The sequence below is a fragment of the Macrobrachium rosenbergii genome, unplaced genomic scaffold, assembly GCF_040412425.1.
Source record: "Macrobrachium rosenbergii isolate ZJJX-2024 unplaced genomic scaffold, ASM4041242v1 13865, whole genome shotgun sequence".
NCBI classification, from domain to species: domain Eukaryota; kingdom Metazoa; phylum Arthropoda; class Malacostraca; order Decapoda; family Palaemonidae; genus Macrobrachium; species Macrobrachium rosenbergii.
In genome coordinates, this window is record NW_027100716.1 from 309,376 (window position 1) to 322,169 (window position 12,794).

The 12,794-nt window shown below is 33.6% G+C and overlaps 1 protein-coding gene across 1 annotated transcript in view; it reads left to right on the forward strand.

The window, feature by feature from the left end:
- LOC136837811 (alpha-2-macroglobulin-like protein 1) overlaps positions 1 to 8,159 on the forward strand; it is a 68,340-nt gene extending 60,181 nt beyond the window's left edge. Inside the window, exons 18-23 of the mRNA XM_067102715.1 lie at positions 667 to 771; positions 1,237 to 1,635; positions 2,253 to 2,468; positions 2,810 to 3,046; positions 6,149 to 6,304; positions 6,581 to 8,159. Of these exons, the coding sequence (XP_066958816.1) occupies positions 667 to 771; positions 1,237 to 1,635; positions 2,253 to 2,468; positions 2,810 to 3,046; positions 6,149 to 6,304; positions 6,581 to 6,613 (1,146 nt within the window). The 3' untranslated portion in view covers positions 6,614 to 8,159. The remainder of the gene's footprint in view (positions 1 to 666; positions 772 to 1,236; positions 1,636 to 2,252; positions 2,469 to 2,809; positions 3,047 to 6,148; positions 6,305 to 6,580) is intronic.
- The last annotated feature ends 4,635 nt before the right edge of the window (positions 8,160 to 12,794 follow it).

A 12,794-nucleotide genomic window follows, 5' to 3' on the forward strand; every position in this document is an offset into this window, starting at 1 on the left:
CAATTTTATTGAGATTTTCATGAAAAACGCTCCATTTTGATTATTATGCTGTTTTGGAGCCATATTTCTTCCGTCGGATTGGCGTCGTAAAAGTCATAACCCTGGAACATGCTTCGTAAACTGGGAAATAATTTTTGATGAATATATTTGAAAAGCTTCGTAAGTTCGGAACATTGCAAGCCGAACCCATTGTAACCTGGGACTGCCTGTGTGTGTATATATATATATATATATATATATATATATATATATATATATATATATATATATATATATATATATATATATATATATATATATATATATATATATATATATATATATATATATATATATATATATATATATATATATACTCACATGCCATAGTGAAACATATTTTTGATGGCTGTCATAGGCTTTTGAATGCTCTTTAGATACAAATCACTAAACCACCATTTTTCTAGTTTCCTGTTTATCTATTTATTAGTTTTTTCTTTTTTAATAAGTGAGATCTCTTCTTTCTGTATTTCCCTTTACTTCCTCTTACTACTTTTTAATGAACACCATATTCTTTGGAAGCTTGAATTTCAGGTCAGTGGCCCCTGCGTGCTTTTTCCACATGAATAGATTTCAACTACTGAATAATAATAATAATAATAGTAATAATCAACTATCTTCACTCAGGTGGATGAAAATCTTCTCCTTTTATCCAAAAATTGGTTACTGGCTCTTCAAAACGGAGACGGTTGCTTCCAATCTGTCGGCAGTGTGCATAATACTCAAATGCAGGTATGTCTGCCTTACTCATTTGCTGGGCGTTTCTGTCAAATTATTCTGGATCATTTATGTCCTTCAGACCTTCTATATCATAACATCCTACTGTTTTGCCTCGTTTAGCGCTGGTTGACCTTAGGGTTCCAGCTCTTGCTGTATGTCCCTAAATTCCATACATCCATCTGTCCGTAATCGGATGACCCTTAATATAAGTATATCCTGTTGCCTGTCATTTTGCTTCAATTGACTTCATGTTTAACATTTTTTCTTGTTAGTTTCTTTTTTAGTGAATGGCATCTTGTGCTCCTAGCAAAAGAAAAATAAAGAAAATGACAAACACTATAAATATATTTGTCATTCACCGTAAATTCTACGTTTAAAAACTGGAATAACACATCTTCGAAATGCTTTATATTTTGTTTTTGGCGGAAATAGATGTCCTGCAAATAAGAAACATTTATGACAGCCATATACTTTCAGGGAAGCATTGGTTATTCAGGGGAGTCCCTTGCACCTCTCACAGCCTACGTCCTCGTGTCTCTTCTTGAAGGGAATTTAACAGAGGACGTCCAGGTTATAGCAAACGCTGTCACTTGCATCACGGCCGCCACAAGTAGTAACACATATATTGACGCCCTGATGGCATATGCTCTCTCCTTGGCTGGTGAAAGCAACGCTACAACTCTGATTTCAGATGTGTATAACAGTTTGACGACGAGTAGTTCAGGTTTGTCTCAGGCTCTGACGGTTGAAGCTGCGGGCTATCTTCTTCTGGCTATACTGAATGAAAATTCAGGATCATACGCTAACTGGGCATTCGATATTGCTAAGCTTATATCAACTTATCACAATGGACAAGGAGGCTTCGTCTCTACACAGGTTAGTTCTCCTGGTCATCGGGGCAGGAATCAAACGCCTAATGGTTAATGGCCGAGTAGCAGTTTGATCAGTACAAAATTCTTGACTTGTTAACGTGCAGTAAATCAGTGATTGTTGTAATACATCTGTGATCTGAGACATAAAAATAATCTCAGTTATTTTCATACCGAAAAATTTGCAAAAAACAAATCTTGCAGTCATTATTGATTCCAATTTTGCTTTGCCAGTAAATGAACTATCAGCTCATACCTTTATTGGAAACGAATTTTATTTTAATCTGCCCATTAGCTTGTCTCGGAAAGTTTGGGAACTTGGGCATCTCTTTGATGAAAATTTTTAACTTACCTAAAACCGTTAACTTATAATGATTTTAAAGTGATCAAAGGTTATCCGTACAGAATTTTAACAGTAAGTACGATAAAACTTTCCTATTGTATTAGTCAGTTTAAAGAATCCTAATTTACATGCATTCTCTTAACATTTTCGTTTAATTTTCTTCCTGTTAACGATGCAAGACTTACAAATATAAATAGAAGTTAACAGAGCACTGATCTCCCAAATCATGAAATTAAAATATCTTGTATTCAGTGAAAGGACATCTATTGATATTTCGACAGGACACAGTGGTTGCTTTGCAGTCTTTCGCAGCCTTTAGCGAAGCCTTCCCTCCGTCAGAAACAGAACTTACCATATCAGTGACTGCTTCAAGTCAGTTATTTGAGATCATTATAAAGTCAGAGAACCGTCTTGTTCTTCATACCAGCTACATCACAAGCGACCTACCTTTTGACGTTACAGTGGAGCCATCCGGGAGTGGATGCGCTCTCGTCACGGTAAGTTTTCAAGGCAACACACATGTATATATGTATGTATGTTTACATATTTTTTTATATTAATACCGTAATATATATGTTATTTTAAGTCTTCACTTCCTGACTTTTTTAAGATAATAAAAATGAAATGTATTGTTATGGCAACAACAGAATTCATTTTGACTGCCTTAATGCTAATTTAAGTGATTTCACCAATAAAGCGTTTATCAACAAATGCGTTATTTCTGCTATTAAATTTCTTCTCCATACGAAATTACAAGAGCATAAAAATGATTCTGAGACATGTAGTAGTATTTATTTTTTTTTATTCTTAACCTAATTTATGATACTTATAACATCAGGTTACCCACAAATACAATGTCTATGAAAAGCCAAAGAGCTCTGCTTTTACGATGTCTGTCAAGACAGACCGAGGGGACTGTTCCTCTCCGAGTTCCCTGCAAATTTGTGCTTCTTACACCTATGAGGACTCCAAATCCAACATGGCTGTCATGGAGGTTGACCTCCAGACAGGACACTCGGCAGTAGAGGAAGACTTGAGAGGTCATGTTGCTCAGCAAATTATTAAGCGTTATGAGGTAATTTAGATGATCTAAACTGTTCCCCTGAAAGCCCTTCAATTTGATATAGATGCTCCTCTACTTACGAACTAGTTGCGTTCCAAACGGCTGTTCATATCTTGATTTGTTCGTAAGTACGATTTGGTGTATGTAAAAATACATCAGTGCTGTATGTTTTTTCATCCTAAAACACAACACTCTACATATAGTACTGTATTTTATAAAGTGCTTTATTAATACGAATGATAAATAAAACCTACATAAATTGTGATGATAATAGTATAATTTATAGAGTGCTTTACTAATACAAATGATATGATATATAAAACCTAATAAATGGTGATGATAATAGTACAGTTTATAGAGTTCTTTACCAATACGAGTGGTACATAAAACCTAAATAAATTCTGATGATAATTCAGTTCAGTAGAGTTTTTTTTTTCTTACCTTTGAAACTGGTAGCGTAGGCTTGAGTTGAACGATGGGAGGAGGAGAGGTGGAGTGTCATTCCAGGGGTGGCAGGTCGTCAGTGTCAGTGTCTTCTTCGGAAGGTTTTCTTCGGTATCACTTTCTTCGGCATCAATTTCTTCGACATCACTTTCTTTAGCAAGGATTCCTTCGACATCACTTTCTTTGGCAAGGATTTCTTCGACATCACTTTCTTTGGCAAGGATTTCTTCGACGTCACTTTCTTTGGCAAGGATTTCTTCGACATCACTTTCTTTAAAGTATTTCTTCGACATCACTTTCTTTGGGAAGACTTCGGTATCACTCTTGTTGCAATCAGACATTATTTCTTTAGCAAGGATTTCTTCGACATCACTTTCTTTGGCAAGTTTCTTCGACATCACTTTCTTTGATGATTTCTTCGAATCACTTTCTTTGTTTCTTCGACATCACTTTCTTTAGAATTTCTTCGACTTCTTTGGCAAGGATTTCTTCGACATCACTTTCTTTGGCAAGGATTTCTTCGACATCACTTTCTTTGGCAAGGATTTCTTCGACATCACTTTCTTTGGCGTTTCTTCGACATCACTTTCTTTGGCAAGTTTACATCACTTTCTTTGATTTCTTCGACATCACTTTCTTTGGCAAGGATTTCTTCGACATCACTTTCTTTGGCAAGGATTTCTTCGACATCACTTTCTTTGGCAAGGATTTCTTCGACATCATTTTCTTTAGCAAGGATTTCTTCGACATCACTTTCTTTGGCAAGGATTTCTTCGACATCACTTTCTTTGGCAAGGATTTTTTCGACATCACTTTCTTTGGCAAGGATTTCTTCGACATCACTTTCTTTGGCATCACATTTTTCATTTGGGGAGGAAGCAGTCAACAGAGGTGAGCAGGCTCTTGAGTTTGAAGGAACTGGTTTGAAGAATTTTTCCAAGGAAGTTTGGATTAAATCCTTCGAAATCGTTGACAAAATGTGGGCATATAGCCTTCCTTGCTCCATTCATGTTTATGTCACTTATTTCACGCCATGCAGCGTCAGTATTCTTTATACAATTATTAAAGTTGTAACCCTTCCAAAAGTCACGTAAGGTCACACTAGTGCTATTCACTTCTTTCAATGCTTGTGTGTATGTGTGGCGAGTGTAATATTTCTTGAAATTGGCTATTACACCTTGACCCATCGGCTGAATGAGTGAAGTTGTGTTGGGGGTAAATAAACAATTTTCACATCAGGATGGAAATCATCTAAGTGCAGTGGGTGACCAGGGCCACTATCCAAAATTAAGAGAATCTTAAAAGGAATCCTATCCTCGCAGCAGTACAACTTGACTTCATGAACAAAGTAATGGAAAAACCAGTCTTCAAATATAAGAAGAGTCACCAAGCTTTGTTAAACATCCAGATTACGGGTAGAGAACTTTTCGTGATGTTTTGAGGGTCTGTGGATGTGCAGCGCGATACACTACTGCCACCCAGCAGTAAAATTACCCTATCCTTCGCCGCCATAAATCCTGGCATCATCTCTTCATGGCTGATGTGTGTTTTATCTGGCATTTTTTCCAGAACAGACCTGTCTTGTCAATATTAAAAACTTGCTGAGGGGCATAACCTTCGTTTTGCAATTTTTCGGCTGCTGCTTTGTTGGCGCTCTCCGCTTCACCAGTAACTGACACATGATGCAAGTTAGCACGTTTTCTGAAGCGATGAAATCATCCATGACTTGCAGCAAATGTTTTGTCTGCAATGCTTTCGCCAGCCTTAGCCTTCAAGTCATCGGAATCAGCATGAGGCTAAGCGGTACACACCTTAGTCTCTGGTGTTCCATCCAGGTACCCAGAAATTTTTACATTTTTTTTACCACCCTCCCCTTCTCTTGCTTATAAATGCTGACTGCATTGGCACAGCACTTTTTATGTGTTCCATTATTCAATCTTTGTTTTTTAAAGATGTGCCAATATTTGAATGATTCATATTATAATGGCATGCTACCTTAACCATTTTTTCTCTACTTTCTAATTTCTTTATAATTGTCACTTTTGTTTCCATCGAGGTAGCGTGCTGCTTTTAACCATTGTCACTACCTTCACTGGCCATACACTTGCCATTAGCCATGATAGAAAAGGATGGCTGGATAATTCACATAAAATCACACAAATAAATCAGAGCACAATAGATGACGTCTTACCACTTGTGTAGGCTCGAGAGTCTGGGGTGGCGTATTGGCATCAGCTACAGTGCTGTTCAGCGTGTGTAGCGGCAAAAATTGTAACTAAGCAGAGGAGCGCAATACAGAATTTGAACTTGCAGGTGGCAGAAGGAGCGCTCCGAACACAAATTAAATTTACGATCACGGTTGTTCGTATCTCTGAAAGTTTGTAACTTGAAAGTTTGTAAGTAGAGGAGCGTCTATTGAAATTCTTACTGTGGATAATAATTAAAGATATTTATGACAAATCTCCATTTAACCTTAATGAGGTCTTCTTATATAAAGATCCTCAATGAAATAAATGTGCTTTTGAGAGAAATATAACAGTTCTTTAATACTGAGGATATTAAGATTAGTACCAGACATAATTCAAGCACACAAACCTACCTTAACGTTTTATAAGACCTTTGGAAATGTTTACCGGCTTCATACTAACCTACATTGTTGACATGACGTAGGAGAAAGATGGGAATGTCTTCCTATACCTGGATTCGGTCGGTGCCTCCGAAATTTGTATTTCCTTCCACATCCAAAGGGACTATGAAGTTGACGATATTCTGCCTGGCACCGTTACCCTCTACGATTATTACAGACCGGAATTCACGTTGACTCAGGTACTGTATAGCTGTAAATAAGGGGAATACCTAATGATAGTCGTATTGGACCCAATTATTATTATTTTTCTTTGTAACATAAATCCTCTGACAATTTTGATCGCTTTTTAATCTCGCAAGAAGTAGTTTCATAATCATGTTTAGAAAACATTCTCCACAAATGACTAGAAAATATAACCATATGAAATCAATTTATGAACATTCAGTTGAAGAGTCCCATCTGTAGAGCGATAAAAACAGACTTGATTTAACTGTTTCACCTTTTTTTCGTTTCAGTCATTCGAAACTGGAGTCTGTGATTCAAAGTGAAGAGTGTGCTGGGCTCCTTGTAGAAATCAATGGCAAATGGCTTCACTAACTCCTGAGCAATATGTCAACAAAATGTCATTGGTTTTAGAGTCTGACTATTATTTTAGACACGAAGTATAATGTTTTCAGTCATTATTTATACTTTAATTGGAAAAGAGCCCTTCATCATTAGATTTTTAAAGGTATAACTTTTTATATTCTTTTCAGTAACTACGTGGTTATTTACCTATTTTGCATAAAATTCCATTCGAAAATGATAGATAATTAATTGCTAATTCTAAGCTAAATCTAGTTATTCCAGAAAATGCCTAGATAGAAATATCAATCCTTGAGTGAGGTTGGTATGAAAGATTTGCCTGATTTGCCTTTCTCTTTTAGGATAATCGAGTGTCATGGCTTTTATTCACCATTTTTGGTAGCCTAAGTCAGGCCTATTTTCTCGTTCCTTCCCTTTTCCTCTTTTTGATCAGCTGTCGTCTTTCGTTTATTTGCTTTTGCTCAAGATTTATCAGTCTTTTCCTTTCACCTTCCAAACTGCTTTGATCACATTTGGTAATGAAATACAGTAATACCCAAGTAGGGATCAGTAATTTAGAACATCCCTGTTTTAGCTTGAAACAGTACCTTCCAGTTTCTCGTCTACTGTCATCCAGTTCTCGCGTTTTATTCCAAAATAAACCCTATCCTCTCTTTTTCATCAACTTTTTGAGTGTTGTTTTTTCTTTGATGGTGGAGGAATTACAGAGTACATATAATCCATATCAAAGTGACACTGCCTTTGTAATGACTTCAGCTGTCGATGCTGAGAATATTAATTCTATAAATGACGCCCCCCGATTCACCTTCTTTCATGACAGCACTGAATCAATGTCTAGTTACTTTGCCAGTGACCTCGACTTCTGCTTTTCTTTGGAGTGTTTCCACGTCTCTGTAGTGATTATGTTGGATACGTTTGGCAAAAATATTGGATCATCTCTCACTTTCGGACAACTTTCCAGAACATACGGAAGTCACGATTTTCTTATTTCTCTTTTGTTTTGGCTGATCATAAGACTAGTGCCTAAGCTGGCGGTTAATGGCCAGCTCAGTCTGACAACAAACAACAAAACTTCAACATTCCTTTCTTTGGAACTCGCCAGTCTCTGCTCTGCTTTGTTAGATTATTGGTCATCGTCTTAGACTTTGAAGGCCATTCTGAAAATTTGTAAACCACACAGCTTCATTGGCCTTGGAAAAACAATTGTAATTTTGAAGAGAAATTTAAGGGCATGAATTTTGAATAGGTTGGCAGACTTGAATATCATTTAAGAGTATATTTATATATTATATTAGAGCAATATCATCCACTTTATGTTAATTCATTGAAATTTACAGAATTGCAGTATTTCTTACAAAGGTTTAATTATTGTATCAATTTGAATATGAAGTTATTGTGTTATATTTTAAGGATTATCTGTTATGTCTTTGTAACGGATGTTCGAATGGACTGGATTTTGTTCTTCAGAATCATGCATAGATTGTGGAAGATTATAAATTGGAATCATTATCATTCTTTCATTTGATACCTACAGAAATGAATGTGGTTCAGCACTTTTGCACCTGAAAATCAGAGTTCATGTAATTTTGGAGACCAAAAAAAAAATGAATTAAAGGTTTTCTGAGGGAAAATCTTGAAGCAAGTGTTGAATCAGAAGACAAATTTGTAGACATCTTCCCCAGCATTATGCTGGTAGTCTTGAAAAGAAAGCAGCTGTACATTGAAAGATATATACCTTTACACTGGCGTAACGATTGAGAAGTAACGTGTATACATTTTAGTTGAGAATCATGCACTAATATCACTATAGGTAGTAAAAAAATAACTTAAATATCATGGAAATGATGCGTGACCATATATATATATATATATATATATATATATATATATATATATATATATATATATATATATATATATATATATATATATATATATATATATATTATATCAACATGCGTAATCAGTCATTATATATAATGATAAAATTTCAGTCATCACACGTAATGCATCTTAGGGGACATTTATCCCCAGGATAAGTACTAAACACGGCGAAATAGTGAGTCACCTGCACTGTTTATATATATATAGTCCCTGCGTGGTCAAATATATTTCGCCATATTTAGTACTAGCTCCTGGGGATCAAATGTCCCTAAATGCATTACATGATGACTGAAATTTCAGGTTTTCATGAATGATCTTATTCGTCTACTCAAAATATTGACTTTCAAATAACATATCTTTTCTAGATATTGAAAATATATAAATATAAATAAATATATATATATATTTATCATATATGATATGATATATATATAAATATAATATATATATATATAATATACTATATATATATATATATATATGCTATATATATACTATATATATTTAACTAAAATTAAAGGTAGATAACAATCCAGGGTTCAGGGTAAGGCTAAATCTTAGTTCGTTTACTCAAAAAGCAGAGGTTTGAAATAAAGATTGTTTGTTGAAAGCAGGTAAAATAATAAATACCCTTACACATTTTGACATATGTGAGATGAAAGGTGTACAAATATAAGAAGAAGACAATGACACCGTAAAAGCACAGGACACCTACTTTGGGTGTTACTGAATATTTAACAAAAATTAAAGGTAGATAAAGATGAAAAGGAAATACATAAATATTAGGCAAAGATACAGCAATATTGATAAAGATTGTCTGTTTGGTGTAGGAACAGACAGTGTTTTTTATCACTGTAGTTAAAAAATGGTTAATTTCTCCTCACTCTGCAACTGTCACAAAACTTTAAAATTTATATTACATCTATATACTTTTATATATATCTTTGCATGATATATATATATATATATATATATATATATATATATATATATATATATATATATATATATATATATATATATATATATATATATATATATATATATATGCAGTATGTGTGTGTGTGTGTGTGTGTGTGTGTTGTGTGAACGTTTGTGTGTACTTATAGACGCTCCTTTGAAAAGCCTCAAACATGCTGTGGGGATGTGTTACATTTTGATCAACTCCTATTGTGTTAGATATTTATTGGCAAAAGGGGGAGTCGGTAAAAACCTAGACTTAATTAACTTTGGATTTTCTTTTCATCGGAACCTTTCATTCAGGGCTTTAATATATGAAATATTTCATTATCGTGAAATATCTTATCTATCAAAAAGAAATAATATAACCTTAAAGGGAAACCTGAACATCAAAACTGATTACACTCTTTTCAGAAATTCACTGTAAGTTGAGACTTCCCGTTTCGCTTCATATTTGATATCGTGTTATGTCAGTAGTTTTAAATATTTTTTTCACAATTCGCCTTTCTTTGCATTGTTTCGTTCGTGCTTAGAAATTTCATATGACGAAACTTTCTGTTACAATATTGGTGTCTTTTCACTCTCTTCTTGCTGTCTTCCTCTTACTCGTTGTCATTTTCACTGCAACAATGGATATTTCAAGATGCAAACTGTTCCCGTATTAGGATATCAATTTCTATTCTAATTTTATGTCCACTCTGAGGGTCCTTCCTCATTTTTGGTCATTTTGGATTCCAAAAGTTTTTTCTCGTTTTGGTATCTGGTGGGCTTGTTCCATATCAATAGGTATTATTTACTAAATAATAATAATAATAATAATAATAATAATAATAATAATAATAATAATAATAATAAATGCTATCTCTCTCTCTCTCTCTCTCTCTCTCTCTCTCTCTCTCTCTCTCTCTCTCTCTCTCTCTCTCTCTCTCTCTCTCTCTCTTAATTACTACCATAATACTATTCTCCTTGCATTTTAACATATTTTTATCTTTTTATTAATTTATTTTTTCTTTTCTGATAACTGAGATGTCTTCTTTCTATATTTCCCTACAACTCCTTTTCCTTCTTCCTAATGAACACTATATTCTTTGGAAGCTTTAATTTCAAAGTCAATGACCCCTGTTTTGGGCTTCTTCCATATGAATAGGGTTCTTCATCTCCTGAATAATAATAATATGTTTGTAATATATATTTACATTTACACCACTGTGGATTTCCTCCCCATTTTAGTGATTCATGCTGTCATGAGATTTTTATGGATTCCCAGATCTGTAAGGAACACCATAAAAAGTGCGTGGTTGATTTTTGTGGCTATGAACCTCAACATCTTCATAACCTGACGCGTTTTGAAAATGTTAAGCGCAGCCCCGGGTTCAAAGTTGAGTGGATTGAGGGAAACCCTTCTTCCCTTGAGGCTCTGGAGTGTTAAAAAGGTTAAGAGAGCCGCTAGTTGTATTGTTTCAAAGGAGTTTAATGTTTACTCGAGATCAGATATGCATATATCTGTCATAAAATATATATACATATATATCTTATATATATATGATATGTGTATATGTATATATATATATATATATATATATATATATATATATGCACTGTATATATTTCTGACTCCAGTCTTTCAAATGAGAGGTCAGGGCGTTCGGTAAGTCAGAAATTTATCTCTTTTGAGACATATTTGCATGTGTTCAATATTCTTATATATATATATATATATATATATATATATATATATATATATATATATATATATATATATATATATATATATATATATATATATATATATATATATATACATATATATATATATATATATATATATATATATATATATATATATATATATATATATATATATATATATAAATTCGTTGCTTTGACAATAAAACTAACGAAAATGGAATTTTATACACACACACTTATATATATGTAAATATATATATATATATATATATATATATATATATATATATATATATATATATATATATATATATATATATGTTATGTGGTTGCAGTTTATCTTGTTATTGCGTTGCACCACATATGAATGACTCTGTTTCTTTCTGTTGACTTTCACTTGATAGTAACGCAGGGGACTCGGTAAGTTAGGTTGAAATTGTCTATTAATATTTTCTAATTTTCAGGAGGGGGTAAGTATTCACCGGGCACGGTTTTTCATAAGTTTTATTCTAACACTACTATTTCACACGGCCAGCCACACTGGACTTAGAAATTTCTTGATGTTAAGAGAGGAGCGAGTGACACAATCCTACCCAATTTGGTTTTCAAGTAACTCTGGCTAAAAATTGATCAGAATGAACTCTGGACCTATGTTGAATAAAACTCCGCCTCCTTGGGGACGTCTACTTTACTCTTAATGGTTCAATCTTAACTCCCACTTTTGGCAAGGACAAATCAGGTCAATTTTGCTGACCTTTTCACTTCGTAGTCTATCCTCTAACTCCTCCTTCAATTTACTTGGTATCATGGCTCATCACTTTAATTTACAAACATCGTCTCTCTCTCTCTCTTTCTCTCTCTCTCTTTCATAATCCCGATCAGTGAATCTCATACTTATTCACTGCATAACATCACTCGGTCACCTACCTGCATTGACTACAATGCAAGTAGATAACCAACTCAACTTGACTATAGTCAATTACTTCAATTTCAATAATTTCTAATAACAAGCAACAAATGCAAGAAATATTATAATGCATCATAGTGCTAACACAAACAATATAAGCATGAATTATATATCAAATACTCAAACTAAATGCAGAAAATTATGGCAAAGTAAATATATCAAATGCCTATTACTCTCTGGTTATCAATCATAAATTGTAAAAAATAAAAAAATCAATCATCAAATGTTCAAGTGGCAAGTCAATGGTAAATGCTATTACTCTCTAGGAAGGATTCTGTCCATCATGTTCTTGATTATGGTAAAATGCTTATTCAATATCAATTTCCTGACAATTATAAAAGAAATAAAAGCAAACAGTATCAAAAGAATGACATTTATGAATGACATGATAGGAGAAATCTCGGTCTTATATGTATGAAAGAAAGTATGAACCTCTTCTAGCTTTGTGAATGTCTCCAATTCCAGTTCTGAAAGTTGAAATTCGTTAATAACTGCAAACTGATGTACACTTTTACTGAAATTCAAACTGTATGTCGTGAAGACTGTAGGTTTGTAATACAAATTATGTAAAATAACCAATTCACAAGCAGATGAAAACGAGTGTACATTAATGAAAACTACTTCTGTTTTGTTTGACTTACAGT